Raw genomic sequence first — 23,006 nt, forward strand, 5'->3', positions numbered from 1 at the left:
AACCGTTTCGGAGGAACAAAATATGGTGCAAGAGGAGAAATCAAGTTAAATTTTTAATGTACCCATAAAACATAGATATCTGACCACATGAAAGTGACCTAACCATAAACACGAAGCGTGCAGTAGATATCTGACCACATGAAACTGACCTAACCATAAGCATGAAGCATGCAGAGGTAGTAATATATTTATGTAATTTCGTAACTACCCCATTCTCAGACTTCCTTCAGAACGGCTGCACATCCCATATCGCTAACATTTTCCTAGTTTTCACAAAAAAAAAAGAGCGTCCCCATACACTGGCTATACGTCAACTGAATACTTCATATCTGAGTATCGGAACTATGACCTTCCGATCCGACCTAGTCACACCAAAAACATAAACATGGTCTTAGCACTTGTCTCGCATGGCGCTCAGCATTAAAAAGTTAGCGTTAAGACTGGTCGGCCATATGTCAGGATAATGTGCTGGGATGGTCATAATGCTACATGTATGTGGCATGATGTTTCTATGCTAGACATCACTATAAACTGAAGATGCAGACGTCGGAGCGATATGTTTGGAATTTTGTTAAAGCTACGTTAAATATCCACACATACCCAGCATCCATTGCACTGACTGATGCGCTTGATTTTTATAGCATGTATGTTCCTAATTCTATAATAAAATTGGAATGCTGTCTCGGACTTTGGACTATACAATTTACCATTTGATATTTATGTTAATGCAAATGTAATATATGTCCTGTTGCTGCGTCTAGAATTACCAATTTTTTATGTTTTATTCAGTCGGACAATTGCCATAACTTCTACTCGGCTGGGCAACCGACTTATTACGACACGTTAAAAAGGGCGGGCGGCAGGAACTGAATTAAATGAGCTTTCTGTCACAAACATATACAAAGTATTAATTTTCTCTGCAGCTGTGAAATATTGAAAAGAATGAAATATGAATTATTTCGTCAATAAGTTTCTACTTTTCACACTTAAGTATATAATTAATATGGTATTTTGTAATTGGTTTTTGTCTCTATCCAAAACTAACATTGTTTCTACTGCTTTATATTATGCAATTGTGGAGAGAAATGGATAAAAAAATACGGCCGATCAAGTCTCCATCATTTATATGCCATATTCTTGCGCAATCTTAATTAACTGAGCTCCTTGGCTGCATAGAAACGTTCAGTCCATCGAATAATGCCAAAAAGACTAATAATCAGTTTAGTTCTCCTGGCATCACTAAATACATAACCGCATGCAAGGCATAGAAAGTTGAATTCTAAATCTGATTTCAAATCCCCTGATAAAATGAAATATTAGAAATAAGACTGAATCCAAAGAATGACAATGAAGCACAAAATCTGAAAACCAGATTAAATGCATAGTGTTGCCTAAGAAAGGGGGCTGTAAATAAAAGTAGCAAGATATCGATAATTTACTGAAATAGTAATTTTCTTTGACCTTTTTCAGCTTTCATAAATTATAGCATGCCTTCAGTACACAAAAGTGGCAATGTTTGCAGACTAATCTGAGTTTCGTTCAGTCTACTTGACCAACAATTCAGAGGCCAATTAAATATTCTAGCTTTGGTGGTAAACTCTAATCGAATGTAAAATTACTTTTGATCCCGTAATCGTTCAGAAATAAACCGAGACGTATTTCATCAATTCTGATCATAACTTAGGTGCACAACATTTGTTTGTAACAAGATACCTGTTTATACACGCACAAATGGATAGACCCAATACTTCCACTATCATCCTATGAATCATTAGTCTTCTACTAACGTCTACTGCATCACGAGCATAGCGAGAAAGGCAGAGTACCAGACAAAACATTTAACATGAATGCCATATAAAAGGCGAATTGAACGTAATAGTATTATTCCGTCTGTGAGAATGAGATATACATATTCTAGCAAAACGTCAGGGAAGCTATTTCTGTAGGAGTATAGTCCTTCAGAGTCTTGAATTCACATTCGTCGTCTGGGATATGTTTTGCGACCACTGACAACTTTCCGGCACACCATAGCCAATCCTTAACACACTATCGTTATTTCGGAGCATACCTCTTTCACATTGCACACTAAAGGCATATACAATCATATCATCTGCATGTTTTCAGCAATGACTAATCATCACTTCTAACTTTTATAAGTCTAAATGTTATCCTTGATCCCTCTTCCAGCGTTGGTTTTCTCCGAATTTCTCTCAGTCTACCTGTGTAATTGTTTCAAGCCGATAATAAGTCAACATGTATTTGTGTCAACTCAGCACCACAATAAATACAATTATAACCGTCCAAGATAAACTTTTCATCTACTATAAACACAGTAGGTTACTATGATACCAAAATAATTTATCATTTATCTAGAACATTTGTCATATTATGTGCCCTAAGAATGTTAGATTTTTTTAAGATCAATCAGATCATGTAACTATATAAGACTGTACAATCCTGAAGGCTTCCAAAATAAAATGCTTTTCAAAATCACTTTATATTTTTATAAGGTAATAAACCTCTTAATATTTACCACTACTGTGTACAACATGATTTATCGGACAAAAAATCTCAACTACTTTTTTAATTCACAGCATAATTGTGGCATCTTCCTGCTTCTTTATATACCTATATTTCCAAAAGATCAAAAATCGAGCAGAGGGGGTGTTGCAAATGTGCGCTCATAAAAATACCAGTTGAGACAATCTATGGCATAAATACAATTGTCTTGAAACGAACAGTAAATGAAGCTGAAAATAAATTTATTCTGGTTTTTGTACCACAGCAGCTTGGTCTCCATAAATCAAATAGCAGGTGCCTTGAACTAATCTTAATTATATGAATTGCCCACGCCTCGTCATTTGTTTACACCCAACCTCACACCTCACCCCCATCCAAATCACCTCCAGAGATATCTACCCCCCATTCCTGAAGATTTATGTGTTCGTTTAAAACAATAATAAAAACAATGCAACGACTTTTCAGACGCTAAAAAGATGAAAGACCGCAGATAACAGAGGAAAAGCTCAATAAACATGTTTTGTTTTGTTTTTTTGGTCCCCGCTTGTGGCAATTTCATTGTACTTTGTCATATCATGTTTGACACTATCCGAACTACAAATAACAGTTAAGTGACAATTATAACTACGAGCTAGAAAGATGCCGTGTAAAAGCTGTACACGACTTCCATGACTGTGAATAAATATCTTCATTGGTGTAACAAGAGTATATAATTCTTTGCATCCCTCAAGTATCAAAACTATCGGTAGCCTAGATAATTTAATTATAAGAAATTTGTTAATGTCTCGGACAGCTGTCATCAAATGACTCAATCCACTATACAGGTACACAGCCAAATCCCATTGTTTGGGAAAGTGCTGTACAAAATTCAAAATTTATTGTTAGTCAGCCTATTATTTTATCACAGGTTAGTCAGCCAATGATTTTATCACAGGTTAGTCAGCCTATGCTTTTATCATAGGTTGGTCAACCTATGCATTTATCACATTTTAGGCATACTGACTTTTCTTTTTCATTGAGATATTGTATATCATTCCTACTTTTCATCTGAGTGAACACTCAAATTGAGACATTTGCTGAAGCTAGAACACGGGGCTAAGTTGATACATTCTGGTTTGGTGAATTTTATTTTTCTTCTGCTTCATTCATTCTGGTAATAATGACCAGTCTTTATTATAATCCAACTAATTGTAATGTGTAATAATACAAACTGCCTAAAAATATAAATAAAATAGTTTGCAGTACGTAAACATAAAGATCGGCATGCCTAGCATCAACGACATGTTGGATCAATAAGGAAATACAAATGCAATTTGTCTTCCTCAATAAAACTGATATTGATAAAACAGTATAATAACAGGTCTTTATTATAAAGAACAGTAATGAGATCATGTCCATTTGTGATAAATGAACAGATAAGAGATCAATGTATAAATCATATCAAGTGAGGCGATCATTATATCGACCTAAAGTATTCATTTTCCTGTGAACATAATTAATAACACTGCAAACAGATACATTGCCCCATTTTGCCTTTTACCGCAAAACTCGACCTGATGATAAAAAACGACTGAAGATATATATATATATATATATATATATATATATATATATATATATATATATATATATATATAGTATTTGGTGTGTCCGGCATGTACAATTCTAACTATAGTAATAATGAATCCAAACGTGATCATATTTTGTGAGTCTTTTTATTTTTATAATAGATATACGCATTTCTCTTTGTAGCAAAATGTTTTATTCTAATGTGTAACGTTCGCTGCCAAATTAAAGCACATCACTGCAAATATTAACATTCATTAATGATAATCAGCGATAAAACTCATTTCTTGGGTTGTCAAACCTGAGCATGAAAAAGAAAATGATTTTTGATTTCTACTGGGAATCCACAGGAACAGAACTTATTGGCGAAAAGATTACAAATAATTAGGCCTTAATTCCTTTACGTCTTAACTGGTTTAATAGTATAGAATCTTGATTATGACGCATTATGCTATATAACATGGAGCCGAAGTTTTGTGCTCAATGGTTTAAGTATTGATGTACAATTTATTGTAGATTGCGCCAGACCATTCCATGAGTTTATACGTGATAGTGTATAAGTTGTGTTTTAACAAAGAAATTCTATGTTAATAATGAATGGTATTGTTGGAATTTCTCAGATTATAATGAAACGTGTTCCGTGAACAAGGCTGAAGTAAATCAGTTATATAATACGGAGCATGGTTGCCAATAATGTTATAAAACTTCAGGGATATTTGAAACCTCGCCGTTCCCCGATGGTAGGCCATCCAGATTCAACATAAAGTGCTCCTCTACTAGCAATGTTTGGTAACTCTTCTGGCTGCTTGAAATTTTTTCAAAATCTGAATTAGTACAGGATGAGCATATTTCAGATGCATATTCAAGGAGAATTGTTATTCAGGTTATGTTTTGACGATATGTATTTAAACTCAATCGTCCAATTTGCATAAATATATAATGAATTATAGATTTAATAGGGTTTTTCTATGAGCCATTGTAAAGTAAAATAATTTTCAGATCTCTAGGTGATGGAACAAAACAAATTTTCTGACCCGAACATTCGCGATCTGGTAAGAATCCCTGCTGAGGAAAAGGTCACACTCTACTTTGAATGGATTAAAACTAACAAACCAAAGATTCACAAACCACGTAGATCATCGTATAAAACACATTAAATTAAACGCGGATCAAGCGATGTGAATTATTAAAGAAAATAATCTGGCAAAATATAATCAGTGATTTTATACTTTCAGCTATATAATTAATTTATGCAAGAAAATGTTATATGATACTTATCCCTGTGGTAATCTTCTAGTGAGTTGTCCAAGGTTAGATAATTCATTTCCAACCATTACCTAAATAATCTATCCATGCCAATATATTTCCATTAATTTCATAGCTTTTCAGTTTACATCTGGCCAGGCTCTATCAAAACCTTTGGATATGTCACTGAATATAATTCATGAAATTTCAATTCGGTCAACGGCATTGCATTTGTTATGAATAATATCTATAAACTGATATGTGCTTGAATGACTAGCAATATAATTAGATAAATATTTGTAAACATAATAATAATAATAATAATAATAATAATAATAATAATAATAATAAGTAGTAGTAGTAGTAGTAATAGTGGTGGTAGTAGTAGTATCAAAATTATTTGATTTTATCTTCACGTTCTAAGTTATCAATTATTTTTGGTTTTTATATAATGAGGAGTTACACATTTAGAGGACAAATTTTAGCTTGTACTATCACAGTTTCGTCGTCTATATTTATGTATGTACAGAGCTTAGCGTCATGTCAGCACAGTCATGACCACAAAGTGCCTATTAAACATTGGGAAGATAACCTCTTACAAATGAACGTAAACATATAACCCCTTACAAGATAAAAAGAGAGGCAACGATATGTTGTTGGCTTAACTTTGCTTGCGAAGATTAGGAAGGGCTATGTCCATGTCTATTGCACGCGCGCTGGTGGCTGACGAGCCTCATACGTGCCAGGCACGTCCGTCCACAGAGGCTGCAGTGGAATGTCTGGGTTGTGGTAGGTGCTGCCGATGGTTCCCGCTTTTCCTCCATGACGGCCCATCTGTTTTGTTCAAAAGTGTCAGCGGCCTGGTGAACTGTACGTCGCCAGCTTTCACTGTCAGCAGCTTGTGATGCCCATTGGCGGTGATCGATGCCACAGGTGGTTTGGGTCTTTTTCAAGGAGTCTTTATATCTCTTTCGAGGTGCCCCTGTATCACGGTGGCCAGTTGACAGCTCACCATATAGTGCGATCTTTGGCAGTAGATGATCTTCCATCCTGGACACGTGCCCTGCCTAGCGAAGCTGTATCTTCATGAGCGTGGCCTCAACGCGGGTTATCCCTGCTTGTTTGAGGACTTTAGTATTGGTGACAAAGTCACTCCAGTGGATGTTGAGGATGGTGTGGAGGCAGCGGTAATGGAAGCGTTCCAGGAGGCGGAGGTGGCAGCTGTCGGTGACCTAGGATTCTGGCGCTATATAGGAGGGTGGTCAGTATGACAGCTCTGTAGACGCTGATCTTTGTATCTCTCTTGAGAATGGCGTTGTGCCAGACTCTTGTATAGAGTCTGCCGAAGGCGCTGTTTGCTTTGTCCAGTATGTTGTCTATTTCTTTGTCGATCTTGGCATCAGAGGATATTACACAGCCCAGGTAGATGAACTGGTGGACTACGTTCAGCTCTGTCTGGTCAATGAAGATGCTTGGTGGGCGGTACTCTTCCTTGGGAGCAGGCTGGTGAAGTACCTCAGTTTTCTTTAGGTTGACCTCAAGACCAAAGAGCTGGCAAGCTTCTGCAAAGCAGGATGTTACGCGCTGAAATGCAGATTCGTATGGGCAGCAAGGGCGGTGACGTCTGCAAAGTTCTCTAATCAGTTTTTCCAAGGTCTTGGTGTGGGGCATGAAGTCGCCTGAAGTTGAAGAGGTTGCCTTCAGTCCGAAATTGGATATAGATGCCACGATCGTCCTCAAGGTTTTCTGTTGCTTTTTGGAGCATCAAGATGAAGAAGATTGAGAACAGAGTGGGGCTAAAACGCAGCCCTGTTTCACGCCATTTGCAATGGGAAAGGTCTGTGACAGGTAGTTATTGTTTCTGACCTGACCAAGCAGGTCTTTATGTAGTCGAATGACCACGGTAAGGAATTTAGGAGGACAGCCGAGCTTTTCAAGGATTTTCCACAGTCCAGTTCTGCTCACCGTATCAAATGCCTTCGTCAGGTCCACAAATGTGATGTACAGTCCTTTGTTTTATTCTCGGCATTTTTCCTGGATCTGTCTTAGGACGAACACCAATAGGGGATTGGTTCTGAAGCCACATTGACTCTCTGGAGCATGTTCTTCTGCAATGGTGGGCACCAGTCTGTTTAGCAAAACTCTGGCCAGGATTTTGCCTGCAATAGAGATCTGAGTTATCCCATGATAGTTTGAGCAGTCAGACTTTTCCCCCTTGTTTTTGTACAAGGTGATGATGACTGCATCTCGGAGGTCTTGTGGAAGTTTCCCTCGCTCTCAGAAGCAAAAGAAGAACTCGCGGAGTTTGGTGTGCAGCGCTTGGCCTCCTCTCTTCCATATCTCTGGTGGGATACCATCTTTTCCTGCAGCCTTTCCTGTCTTCAGTTTTTCTATGACTTTTACAGTCTCTTGCAGTGTGGGTACCTCATCAAGTTCCATCTTAGGTTACTGCTTTGGGATGCGATCAATAGCTGCCTCCTGGACTATACGGCTAGTGCTGAAGAGGGTGTGGAAGTGCCCTGACCAGCGGTTCGGGATAGATTCACTGTCAGTGAGTAGCTCTTGGTCATCTGCATTCCGTAGGGGGCTCTGTATTTCGAAGAAAGGACCATACACTGCTTTCAGCGCTTCATAGAACCCCTTGGAGTCACCAGTATCAACATACAGCTGGGTTCTTTCTGCAAGCTTTGTCAGCCATTCATTTTGTATGTCTCGAAGACTACACTGGAGAGAGCTGCAGATAAGGTTTTCTTCTGTGGATAGTTGTGCGACATGGGCTTGGTACGCTGATCTCTTTTTGGCAAACAGCTCTTGGATTTCTTGGTTGTTTTCATCCAACCAGTTTTTTCTTGGTGGTGAATCCAAGGATTTCTTCTGAGGTTTGCAGAATGGCAGCCTTGACGTGATTCCACATCTCTTCCGGAGGTAGATTTGGCGGAAAATTAATTTCTTCAAGTCTAGACTGCAGGCTCTAGAATTAAAGAATCAGGGGCCCATTGTCATTCAGCCACCCACGCCATGCTTTACAAGGACGGCTTTACAGGCTTCTGAGTCTCGGCCCACTCTGGCATTGAAATCTCCGAGGATGATTATTTTGTCGCTCTCTGGTCAGCCTAGAATTTATCCTTTTCAGAAGGATCTGCTTGAAGTGTTGGAGCATATACACTGAAGAGTGTGGCGTGTTGTTGGTTCCCTAACGGGAGACGCATGGACATGACCAGTGTCCAGTGGGAAGGTTTGTTAACTCGGTGGCGATTGAGTCCTTGACCATGGAAACGACTCCTGAAAGTCGTTTTTCAGTGTTTGGTTCTCCTGACCAGTACAGGGTGTATGCAGTGCCGAGTTCTCTCAAACTTCTCTTCTCTGAAAGACGGATTCGCTAAGTGCAGCAATGTCAACAGCAAGACGAGAGAGTTCGTGTGCGATTAAGGCAGAGCGTCGTTCTGGTATGTTGCTGTCGGTTGATTCTAGCATTGTTCTGATGTTCCAACAAGACAGCTTTAGTCTTTTGCCACGATGTGAATCAGGTGGGCATGCCTTGTTTCTGTTAAGTTTATACCGCGTTGGAAGATGCCCTTTGGCTGCCAACTGGGGGGGGGGGTAAGCAGACGAGCTTTGATTAGGCGAACTTTTCTAAGCCCCTCTCCATGCGGAGCAAGCAGTGCTGTCCCTAGAAAATGCTGCTTGGTTACGCAGGCTGCTGCCAGGTGATGGTGTCGTCTCTGGATCAACACCAGACGGCCAAAGGCCTGAGTCGCCAGCATGAAGGATTGGGACTGCGGATTCCAGTGACATCTTTCACCTGCCGTTTTCGCCCCTTTCCCATCGTTGCAGGGCTTGATAGAGTCGAACGTAAACAGTAGACAGTAGACAGTTTCTTCATGCCTGCGCAATGGAGCTTTTAGGTGGTTTGCAGTCTGCGCAAACTGAACCCACCCTTTAAACCTGGGGATCATCTGCCATGGCCCAGCAAGCCAGGACGGTGACAGCGAGGTCCACAGGCCGTATGTTTTATATCGGAGTTTCCCTCTCCTAGGCAGATGGCCAACCACGACTGAAGAGAGCTGCCTTCCCTTCTATTTCGAACCTTAGCTGGTCGGCCACAGCCGCAGTCCACTAATTCATATGGTGCGCCCTGGTCCCGATCACTTGACCGTTGATCTGTAGAGACCTTCCGCCTTAGCCGTTTACTTCCCTGTATAAGTTAATATGCCTAGTGATGCAGTGTTAACATAACACCCTCAACGTCGTTTGGCCCACCAGCTGAAGCGGTGTACGGGAGTATGCCAGGAATAATTCCTTCTTGGAGGCAGACGTGAGAGATTTGGGAGATGGATCAGGATCAGTGCGTAAGTCCACTCAGAGAATACAGCTGCCAAACAACAAAGGTACTACCTCGATCTAGAGCTCCCTACACCCCGGTAACGATATATAGAAAACATATCAACAAATAGAGATTAATAAAGAAAATTATATAATCATAGAAAAAAAGAGGATCACAATTAACTTCAGTAACTCCTTTAAAAGTCAAATATGTTTACAAAGTGTACATTACCAAAATCTTCTTAATGGTTTTAACACAAATGTAGTTCTTCCTCACATGACGAAAGTCCATACACATGACAACAACGCATTCTAATGTTAGTGAACACTGAAAAGGAATGTCATCTTGTCAAGATTCGCTCTTCAGGAGATACACATGGGTTAGGTCTGGGTATGTCGTATAGGCGAGCAGCTCGATCCGAGCTCATCTGTTGATTGTATCGATATGAGGGTTACCTTTCTCGAGTAATGAGTTCGATGTTCCGTAGCTTGCTTCTCTAGTTTTTTTTCCGAACATTTTGAGAAGTATTTATGACATGACGATATACATCATGTCTGAAGTCAGCTATGAAATCTTCCATTCAGTAATGTGATCTCAAAAACAAGATAATTGGGAGCAGTTTTGCTTTTAATCGACGAATGATGGGACAAAAACCAAATTGGTAATTTGGGAAAGAAGGATTTTCGTATCATTGAGAAGATTGAATTTTGCTGTTTATTGATGACAAAAAAATCTTACAACGTCCGGCACTTAGATCTAAAGACCGCGTAACATGCGGCATCCAGTGGATTACAGGGCAGTTTGAAACGGTACTGAAGAGTCACTTTCGTTCGTCTGAAAGTGGTAGCTTATTTGCCTCAGGTTAAAGGCTCTCTGAAGGAAAAGATCTAAATGTTCCTAGATAAATACTTATTTTATGGCTATGTATTGGAATATGCATCTGAATGACAGATTTGGGAGCAGATACATATACAATGGCGATATATGATCAAATGTTAAACATTTGTAATTCCCAGTGTTTCCTATCTTCTTCCTTGTACGTCATGGTAGTACGTTAGACTGTTACCATTAATGAAAATTGATACAAGAACGCTTCGGCTTGATAGAGAAACAGCAACATCTCACAGACATCAAATAAGTCAAGGCGTCTGTATTTCATGTTGCTCACAGATATTATTGACAGTATCAACAGGAAAGAAATCCTATCTGTTACCTTCGTGCGAGCAACAAAAGAACACGATATATATACATATATGTATAGATATACATACATATATATGTATATATATAGATATATATATATATATATATATATATATATATATATATATATATATATATATATATATATATATATATATATATACAACAGATCTAATCTTATAACAGCTAACAAATGTGTGCACATAACTGCTTCTGAAAAAGGCACCAAATAAATCTTTGCAGCATATGTTGTTTGTAATTTAACTTTATTTTTTGTACAGCATTACATGTAAATGATTGTATTTGGTAATTTTTCTTCTAAACTTCCTGAACAGTAGAGAACAGTTTAATTGATATAAAAAATAATCGTCATTATATTTATTTCTGTCTCTTCTTCGAGACCAATTTTCGCAGCATAGATGATATACCAGTAACATAAGTTGTCTTAGACTCGGATATTAAATCCTTGCATCAGCAACGTTCTTAAATATTCTGCACAAACATAATGCATTAAGATATACATGATGCACATGCAGTTTGAATGATCGAACTTGACGTTTTCTTGAACCTTTGAAGACTTGAGTTTGATGAATTACGATAACAACAAGGTATAGCTTTGTTGGCCCATTGACTATAAAACTAACACATTTTCTGACATCCCTCCCGAATTTCTTTAATAACTTCAAATTAGCCCTTGGCAGCACGAAGATGATACATCATAAATGTTGACATACACACGTTGCATTAATAATATAATGATCTAACAAGGTACATGAGCACACAGAGTGGATGCAGTGATAAACACACGAAAGCTCCATATGCTACAGGGGGGCTCCACATACTAAGTAGCACATTTTTTTGTAGTTTATGGTATCTTTTCTTTTACTTTGATCTATTATACAATGCTATATTGTAAATTCGGAATGTATCTGTCTGCCTTGTTGTATTCAGCTGTTCATAACGAATCTATATCAGTAACATAAAACGCTTGTTGGCAGGTCCACATTCTTTGACATTAGCAATATTTCAGGAACTCGATAGGTGAACATTTGATAGAGGACACGTTAGTATCAGATTTTTAAATTTCCATAACTCGTACTCTGCTGAAAGAAAATATATCGAATTAGGGGCAGTGAAGATCAAGAAGAAGTAAAAAGATATGCATTTGCTTTGGATATTGGAGAAGCTAAGAGAGCTTGAAAAAGAAAAAAGTTTATATATTGTGAACCGTATGAACAGCAAGAAACGAAAGTTATTTTTACATTTTGTGATCCCAAAGTTCAAAATGCCAGGGGAAAAAATGTAGGCCAGTTTTCCACCGAATTACCCGCGTTGAAGTTGGAATTGCATTAAACAGGATTATATCAGTAATCAAATGAAACATTTCGAACTGGGATACAGTATTTATCATTTAAAGCAGTGGAAGCATGGCATGCACCAGATTAAACTATATATTTGTTAATCTAGTTCCAGACAGACACTTTTTTGTCCCATGGCTCAGAGAAAAATTTACATATACCGAAATAAAGTCTCGTTCATCAGGAATGTCTAGAGTCTGCGTTCAAATCATTGTGGCTCTTTTATTTTGGCATTGTCAATTACAATTATATCGCTAATCTTTCGCCAAAATCCATTATTGGGTTATTGCATGTCTGTAAACGGAATTAAATGGTCCTATATCGTTTCTTGAAATAGCGCGAACTTTCCATTGGAATAAATGCGGTTATGTGTCATTTTACCACATTGGAAACATGTATCTCCCTGCTCCATATGCAACTATGCAATGAAAACTCTATAAACTGTATAATGTTTTATAGTTACAAACGGAAAAATATTCGTGAGAAGATTACAAGCTAAACATAACGTAAAGATCGTGATAGATAGATAACGACATTGTTATAAATAGACCCAGATTCTTTAGAAAGGTTTTACGATATATGGTACAATATGGAATAAAACGCATTTTCTGAAGCCTTTTATTTGATAACATGAAAAGGAGAAAAGACCATTAGAAAGTTTGTTTATGCATGTGTGTTTTATTGCACAAAAGTTAAATTTCTTATGATACCGGATACATTTTATGTTTTCAGATGAAAATATTATTTCTGGTCATTCTAAAAATATATGATTAAATGATTAAACTGATCTTTGGTCAAACTAGTCAATGGCGAAAGCCATATGACCAGCCTTAAATATCAAGGCGTGATCGACTTCCGTCTTTTTATAAAGCACCTAAGGTAAACTACCTTTGTGAGAGTGATGAAAAAAAGGCAACACAACAAAAGAATTTGTTGTTTGTGCTTACGATTCATATAGTTCATTACATACTATTTTTATTGCTTTCATTTCTACAGTTTGTTCGAAACGCATCCGGATGTTCAAGACGTTTTTATGCCTTTCAAAGGTTTGACTAGGGAAGAACTTCGCCACAACTCTGAATTGAAGACCCACGCCCTCCGTGTCATGGGAACAGTAGAAAAGTGCCTCGCAAGAATCAATGAGCCGAAGAAAGTGATAGAAATGTTACACGAGCTGGGTGCTCGCCATATCATGTACACTGCAAAAGTGGATTATATTGATGTAAGTAGTTTTGAATTGTTCATCCGCTCTGGGTTTCTCTGTCTGTGTAGAACATCCGTGAAATGTGTCTATCTGCGATCCTGTCAAAACGAGTTATCAATTCACGGTGCATTCTAATACAGTTAAGACAGAAAATGGTAAATCAACGCCGCCAACCCGGCAATATAAGTTTGACCTTTTACTGGGTTGAAATTATGATATAAAGAATTTGCACTTCCAAAAAATATTTCTATTTTTATAAATTTTTAAACAATGTTGAAAAAATTAAGTTCTTTCTTGAACGATAATAAATATCTTACATACAAATACGCAAATTAAGTATGATTTCAATGTTCTGAGGCGGAGTATCCTGTAAGATTTCTTTTCTTTCCTGGTTTGGGGATTCCAGTTGGGGTGGTGAGCAATTGCAATAAGTGTTATATCACTGAAAGTGTGGTCAGGGGAGGAGAAATGTTCTGCGACCGGGCTTCGGCACAGCTTCTTTGTCATCCAATCATATCTATGAAGGTTTATCATTTTTTGTAGTTTTTCAGTTTCTCCTACATACTGAAGGCTACAGATCTTACATATGATGAGGTAAATGGCACCCTCTGTTTTGCATGTTTTCTTTGGACCATGTATGTTTAATTTTTCTCTAGTCACTGTGCTAGAAATTGTCCTGGTCTCTATGATATGTTGACAGGCTTTGTACCTTTTATCACCACAGGGGCCAGATTGACTAGGATGGTCTTGATTAGTGACTGGCGTTAGCTTGGCCCTAAAAAATAAACTGACAACGAACAGTGAGAAACTAGTATCTAACAGTGAGAAACTAGTATCTAACTAGCCTGGGCGCTTTCGACTCTTTAATGAGTCTTTTTCAAAGGCAAATACAAAACATAGACAAGACAAAACAATGTTGACCTAGAAATCGATGAGCCATAACGACTTTCGTTATAACTCATCGATTTCTAGGTAAATACAAATATGTTGCAGCATCAACAACAAGTTGAAATAAATTAGCTAAAACATAATAAAGTTAATTGATTAATTCCTGTAGAAACAGTCATGTAAAGTTTTGCAAACATAACCGTTTTTCTGTTTTTAAATTATTTGTTTGTCTTGTCTATGATATGTATTTGTCTTTGAAGACGCTCAGTTATATATATATATATATATATATATATATATATATATATATATATATATATATATATATATATATATATATATATATATATATATATATATATAAAGTGTGTTTTGGCCAAATTTGCCATTCTTTTGCTAAACATATGATAGAATTTTTTCATTCAACATTATTATTTCTCTGCTTTGTTTTATTGTCTGTGAAAATGGATCCAAAGAAATTAAAACACCTTTGCAGATTGCACTGAAAATAAAATTCAAATATGATCAACACATATGATTTTATGAAATAATCGAGTAAAAAACTGGCAAAATATGTTGACATACCACTACTTACAACACGGCTTGCATATTTGGCTAAATACTTTGGAAAAGGTTTTGTTTTGATTGACTTTTTGTTCACTTGTTACAATGAATCTCTTTCAAAACAATATCTAAGAGCAAAATTCAGAAAATTTCAAATTTTCTTAACAAGTAAGGCCAAGTTGGAATAAATGAACTTAATGACTAAAAAAATTACATGACTTTTATTTAAGAGCTACGATAGCTGGCATATGGATGACATAGAATCTCGCTGGGATGGAATAAGGTTATACGACATTTTGGCTTGGGTATTCTTGAGGTACCCAATATCGTATCTAATATTATTTTCTGTATAGTTTATTAATGACCCTATACGAGGATTGTGGGACAAGTCTGTAATTCATTTTGGAAGGGGCGCTTGCACGGAATCCAACATCATTTTCACACTGACCCCATATACCTCGTATATGGTCACTAAAACTATATAATAAATGTATCCCAAAATACTCATCTGCATTGTACTTAAGTAATACTGAGAAAAACAATAAATACTTTAACAAAATTCTGCAATGGAAACCTTACAATTTTAATTGTGTTGCTGACAACATCTGTTTCAATATTGTCAAAAGTTTTGTCTTAAGGAGGGCTTTTCAAGTATATGTTCAAATTGTACCTTATGATCTCCAGAAGCTTGTGTTGTGTTGTCTAGTCAAGTGGAAAGAGCTAAAAATCAAACAATCACTGAGCTCGATTACTGATCATATGTATGTGACTATGAAAGAGCGATATTTTAACTTCATTTTGCTGTTGCAATAAATTGGGATATTACAGAACGGGTTGAGTACCTGTTTAATGTAACGTTAATGTCCTAATATTATTTACTGCAGAGAGTGTTTACTGGAACGATTGGCTGAATGTCGGTCACAAATGCTGCACCTAGTGGATTCTTTACTGTTAGTATCTATCATGGTATAATTTGTCTTCATATAGAAACATAAGATATCGAAGTTATAGAGCACGCACATATGGGTCAATTTTTAATACAAATAGTCTAGAAACTAGATGACAAAAACAATTTGGCATTTTAACATTGTTAAGTCTTACGAATATGTTTCTTTCGAACCTCTTGGACCGAAATATAATCCGTTATAGATAAGTGGTTTCGAAGAGTCCTGAAACGTGAGTAACATTACATCTAAAGGGTGGCATAATGAAAAACAAATTCAATAAAATAAAATGAAAGTCAGCTTTTATTCCTAGAAAAGGCCGCAGCAAAATTTAATTGTAAGTGTTCTCCAAGAATTCTAACAACGTTAAAAACACTGTAATCATAGAAAGATATAATAATGCTAGCCAAACTAATTATTTTTGAATAAGTCTACAAATATAACACAGAAATTAGTGGATTTTAAAACAAATTACAGCAAGTAGCCATCAAATGAAATGTATTTGAACAAATACGTTTATGCAACAAAACAAAAGAAGTTTACCTGCACATGGAGAAAGTTTCACGTACCACATAATCAAATTCAATACAACAAATTTCTTATGAAATACATCATCTGAAAATAATTGTTTCATTTCAAGACTAATTCGCCTTCGTTATTAAGTGAGGTTGGAAACTTTGTATTTACTCCTTCCTCTGACACGTGAAGCTTTATGTTTTTGCATTTCTGATTTAACCTCGTGTGAAACACTGTTGGAGTTTTCTTGATTTGTTTTGTGTCACACATTTTGAACAACCATGTAATTAAAACAGTTCACACAATCTGTTCCAACAAAGTAACACAGAAAAGCAAGAATAATAACCAAATAAATAGGAAGAATATATTATTTGGGGGGGTGAGGTGAATCACAAACTGCATAGCTAAGAAATGACATGCCAGCAGAAGAGCCAACTAAGAAAGATAAATCTAAATGTTAATAACAGATACAAATATTGAGGTTAAGGAAAAGGAGCGTTTCATGTACTTAGATTTTTAATTTCAAAAGAGCAATAGAAACCTTTACACCATAAAAATTCACACTCCGATCTATTTTTCAGAAAATATCTCAGAAAATCGTATCGTGGAAACGTTAATCTAATTTAATTATTTAACCATGGAACATTTTGCATTGTTTCTATATATTAGTTTTTGAGGATGAGCCACGATTACGATCTAGATGTCTCGATACAATGGATAACTTTCTGAATATAATGCAAAGGAATTCCTTGTGTGTACATAATGTCTAATGTTATCAAAGTGTTCCTGTCATATTTGCGACTACTCGGACAAACCTTCCTTTACAAAAATATACCACTGGCAGTCATTAATGATTAATGCATATATGACTTTTGATTATATATAGAATATGACAATTGCAAAAAAAATATCTCTTAAAAGGACGAATTATACATGAAAAGCTAGTGCATTAAACTTACTTTCTATCATGATCAATATGTAATGCGTGTGTGTAAAAGAATTTAAACGACTTTTAGTACTTCATGCCATGCAATACAAAACACACCCCAAACACCAGGTACAAAAATATTAATGAAATTAATAAACACATGTGCGTAAAAATATCCGGATAATTCCCTTTGATAAATAATATTGGCGGGTCCATTTAACGAAGCTAACTGATGCTGTCAAAACGTCTTGTGAATACTGTGACGTCTGCTCCTAGAAACATACTAATTACTCTGGCTAAAAAATTATCTTCCGAACGCTGACTTCCAATATTCTAGAAATAATCAAAATTTAACAAAATTTTAAATGGAGACGTAAATACAAATAGCTATCACACACACACACACCCATATATAGCCAAAGATAATTAAATTTCCGGTGATACATTTGTTCTTTCGCATTGTCATCTAAAATGCTTTGGATCCAATGAAGCAAAATATAGTTTAAATGGCCTTTCATCATATTATTTTCTGATCAACATATTCACTTTGACGCGTTTGAAAAGAACTGATTTAATTGTTCCGAAAGGGTTCAAGTGCCACGCTGCTTTCAGTTAAAGCATGGGTCTATATCTTAGTCAACAACTTTCTTTGTAGTTTATACCTGGTTCAAATAAAATTCTTCACTTCAACTTTGTATTACTACTACTCGATATATAAATGGTTCGCTTCTTAGTTTGGGCGAGTAATACTAAAAGACTTACGTTTTTGCTTTCTGTGGCTAGAATTGGAGGAACATAAAGTATGTTATAGTCTTTCGTGGCTGCAAAAGCTATATATTGCCCATTATACAATATTGTTTGGATTTAGCTTCTTGATTTGGGTAATATTGTCAATATATGTTTACAATTGTGCCAAGTCGGATAAAATCGACGAGATCTGAACACACAAACAGACACACACACACACACACACACACACACCAACACACACATACACTTGATGATAACATTTATGATCTAAGGCTCGTCTCACTCTATTCCTGTAATAGATAATAGGATTATTTTGTAACAGCGAAACAATTTTGGTTTGATAATAACATCATTTATTGCACTTCAGACGCCGATTTCATTACATAGATTATCCCAGAGGGACAAAGAGCTTGCGATTTTTCAAGTATGTAAAAAAATGGGATTAGGGTCAATCCACATGTCATTGTCTAATTTAATAAGATAAATGTTCTTCTAAAATTCATGTATTTGCTTCCAAAATGTGGGATGTCTGACAATAATTGCAATATATTGGTTTCCCAAAGAGACCCTAGTTATGATCATTATATTCTTAGGGCAAAAGACTTTGAAATAGTTAATTAATTTTCTAACTGTGTAGTGATCGATATATTGACCACCGAAAGACTCTGATAAAATTAATTATAAGTATTACCGAGTATCGTTTCATTTAACTCTGTCGTATTAATATATTAAGATAAACATACAGAATTTTATTGTCAGAGACAGTGACACTTAACTGACAAATTTAATATTAAAATGCAATGAAGAGTCTTGTTGTGCCATAGCTACAATATGTTTCTACAAAAGAAGTCCCAGTATTACTGCCCACAAAAGCCTACGATAATTCTTTTATCAGTCTCATTTGCAGTCATCGTTTTGTTCCTTAAGCATATGTAATTTCAAGGAGATCAACTTAATAACGTTAGAGCGAATTGGGTTGGTGTATTAAGTCACATCAGTAGAAGGGGATTATTTAGGTCGAAGCGATTGCAATAAAGGTGGCGCGATACAGTTTCATATTTTGCAGATGGGTAGATTTGAAAGAAAAAGAATTTTCATAGGTTTATCTCAGTGGTTATGCTGACAATTTTATTTAATTTCCTTTATTTTGGTATACGATTGATGTGTGTACTTTGGGTTATAGAGTATATAGCTTGGCCTTACTTGAGATGTACACATATCAAAATCCTACTAACTCCACTTGGTCATTTTCACTTACTGCAATTTAAAGGTAGATTGTAAACAAACGAGACAATATCTACATTTGCATTTAATATATTTTTGTAATTCATTCATTGCACTTTCAGAACCTGTATTATCTACTCTGCTAAATTCGTTTCCTCTATTTTAATGACTGATAACGATAGTGTACTTTAGACTACCTTAAACTACTTCAGGCTGATTTTTGGAGTTCATGGCAGCAGCCATTTTGTTTACCTGTGCGCTTCGATCATGAACAAGTTCCACAAGTACAACACGTAAAGCAATTTCATCCCAGTAAATAAATGTAGCAAAGAGGTATGTCAACATTCTCCAAATTGTCCATGTTGCAAATGCAAACAACTTCCTCTTACACCTGCGATAATTACGTAATATAACAAAGGCATCCCAAAAGTGTCTTAGCCAAGGACAGGCTACGGTAGCCCTCTTTAAACGACACTATGGTTGACTTGTAACCAGCATCATACTGGTTGTGATTCTAGCATGCTAACCAGTGATCTAGATATGCGTCTAATAACTAAGGTTTACTTGTTCTTTCGTATCACCGTCTTCACAGCAATTTAACACTTGGAATACCTAGACGCTCATATGTGTTTTATAGGGAAGAAAACACAACTGACGTCACAGGATTATCTTAGTGATAATAAGAAGACCTGTTTTCAATGTTACACTTTTTCATATTACTCCAACACGCAAGGGCGAGGGAATCACGTAACACAATTGCAATATTCAAAAGTGACAGTGTGCATTTTTGTTTTAAAACAGGTGCATATTTTCATCATTACTTCCACTGTAACACGAAACAAAACATACCAGTTCAGATTGCATACATTAATTGAATTTGTTAGCCTTTTTATAGCACACCAGTGTCTCGTTCAAGCACACGAGGTGCACTCCTGCAAATCTGCCATACCTTCCACTGTTCTTGGTGACACGCCCTTACGAAAATGTATATATTGTGCAAATTAATTAGACAGTGCGTATTGATATTAGAATATTTGTTTTCATCAAATAATTTTTGTGAGACGCATATACTGGATGAAACTCTAGGAATGTTGTCCCGACAGGAGTCAACCTGTTACAACTGTTTCAAGTATATCAGGGATCGATATCTTGATCCACCCTTTTTTCGTCACAGATATACGCTATGTTTGTTCCATCTTTTTGATAGAATTATGTACCTTAGCTTCATATTAATTTAGATAGCTAAATTGTTTGTGGATGGATTTGCAGCATGTTTGGGACATTCACGATGAATGTGATCAGAACTGGAGAGAAGAAAAAAGATAATATAATGAAGCCTAATTTGACCAAAACATGTTTACTCAACGTCTATTTCTGCCTGGGTCTAGCATTTTGACTTGTTTTATTAGACTTAATATTCGATAACAGTAGCGTGAAAATCAAGGCAAACGTATATCAGAATGACCCCTCACCACACAGACATTCACACACATATCTTACTATAATTGATGCAAAGCTGTCTGTTACCTTATCTTCACTCCTTGTGCCATTAAAAGGTAACTATTATAGTCGAAACATTCTATAAGTCATTAAATTGCATTTAAAATTGAAAACAACTTGGAACCTATATTAGCAGGTTCTTCTTTTGTAATGAATACGTTTCTTTTTCCTTCGTTATTGCCTTTTCAACACCTTATGGTACATGGGCCTGGAAAAGGGTAAAAGGTTCATTGTGGAACCAAAGTTTGTACTATTACAATTTGCTTGTAAGTTTCAGAAACATTATCAGTATCACACCGTATTCATTAGATTCAATAGTGCGAATTTTAAGGTACTCTTGTCGGGGGGGGGGGGGGGGCAGCATTTTCATTGAATACAAACAACATAGATTAAAGCTATAACATAACTATCAACTTAATTCCAAACCAGGTAGCATATCTGACTTCGATTTCCTATTCACCGAACCAATTAGCCCTCTCCGTAATTGTTTTATAATGAATTTTGGTAGAAAAAGATCGATTGTGAATAGATGTGTATACCCTTAGAGAAAATAAAATGTATAGTTAGTTGTACATTATCGAAGACAACCAATGAATTAAGGCCACACTTAGAAAATTCAAGATGCTGGTAATGAATTTTCAGTTTAATTTTTGCCCGAACGAATTCCACTAGGACCTTATCGTTAATAAGCTATTATACCAGATATACGAGCACACTTTAAAAAAGAAACAAACTGTATGAAGGGTGTAGAAACAAGAAAGAGACATTACTGCGAAATCTATATGTCTGAGAGGCTACATTATTTTCTATGCTAAATCTGAAACATTATTTTCTATTTTCTCTGTACATGATAGTGGCGCAAAGGAAAGAATTGTATTGCATGAATATTATGAAATGAGTGCAACAGAACTGAAAGAACTAAATTCCCAATATGGTGACCTTTGTGGGACTATCGTTAATTAACTCCTCGGAGATAATATGAGCGTATGAAAACATTTGTATATTCCATGGTACTGACTTCCGAAATGACCAGCATAAATTTATCAAACAGTTACTGTTTATTAATATCAATTTATTCACGGGGGACATATTTCTGTGGTTTTATTTATTCAAGTAGACGAGAATTAAGTATAAGAAAGAAATTATTTTCCACAAGATTTGCAAATATTCAGCCTTTTATTGGCGTTTGAAAATATACACTTTTAAACAATAAGAATGCACATAAATTCAGTGGGAAGGATAGTGTCATTTTCTCGAAGAATATGGTTTCCGTAAAGTAGATTTTTATACTAAATTTGCAAACGATTTGCGTCGATGGCTGTAATCATATTAACCACGGTTTTAATGATTTCTAGTTGAAAATGCTCAAACATGACACTATTGCACATAGCTGCGCTATATCTTATGAACAATTGTTCTTTTCTAGCAAAACTTCAAAAAATGTTATCTTTTACCCTATGTAACATTTTTTATTTAGACTGGGTCATATGCGGCAAATGGAACGATTTATTAAAATATTTTAACACTTTCTACGTGTTGTAATTATCTTTTACATACTTTGAATATTGCTGTTAAACAACACATTTTGCTCTTTGTTATTATTGAGGTATATATATTTTTGGGAACTCGATAATGCCTTTAGAGTAAACCTACCACTGACATGTAATAAGCGGATTTAGTTACCCCCACCACCAAAACAAATAAGTCGAACGTATTTTGTCTCATGACAAAATCTACTTTTTATGCGATACTAAAACAAATGTTATCGCCATACTTGTTAAATGTAGTGGCTTGTTACAATTATTTGCTGAGGTTTATTTCAAAATTTAATTTGTAATTTTATTTTCTATTCTTTCATTTTCATTAGTTCATGCGCAAACGGGGTAAGTGACCAAATGGACAAAACATTATTTTGCACATTGAAGTAACGCGAATTTCCTATTATTGGTTGTTGTTTGTTGTAACGAATATTCCAAACAGACTGCGTAGCCTCCGATCTGTCATCACATTATGTGACGGTAGACACCGATACCACCAACAATTACCCATCCGTGGAAACAGTCGGAATCTTCCATAATCGACGTATTTAAACACTCAAGGAAAACTTTATTCGTCTGTGATGGTTCGTTTATGGAAATAAATAATACCTACTTCCACATTCCAGGAACTTAACAACCAATTTAATTGTTTCTTCAAACAAAGAAATAATAATTTTCTGATATCATATATGCAACGCTTTTGTAATGGTAAAGAATTAAAAGATTGATCACTG

At 35.9% G+C, this 23,006-nt stretch overlaps 1 protein-coding gene across 1 annotated transcript in view; it reads left to right on the plus strand.

Moving 5' to 3' along the window:
- LOC149805103 (uncharacterized) overlaps positions 1 to 23,006 on the plus strand; it is a 64,031-nt gene that overhangs the window by 40,375 nt on the left and 650 nt on the right. The window contains exon 2 of the mRNA XM_089947351.1: positions 13,213 to 13,438. Within this exon, the coding sequence (XP_089803477.1) occupies positions 13,213 to 13,438 (226 nt within the window). The remainder of the gene's footprint in view (positions 1 to 13,212; positions 13,439 to 23,006) is intronic.

Source organism: Sinohyriopsis cumingii, chromosome 2 (assembly GCF_028554795.1).
Source record: "Sinohyriopsis cumingii isolate HCF-2022 chromosome 2, ASM2855479v2, whole genome shotgun sequence".
Taxonomy (NCBI): Eukaryota; Metazoa; Mollusca; class Bivalvia; order Unionida; family Unionidae; genus Sinohyriopsis; species Sinohyriopsis cumingii.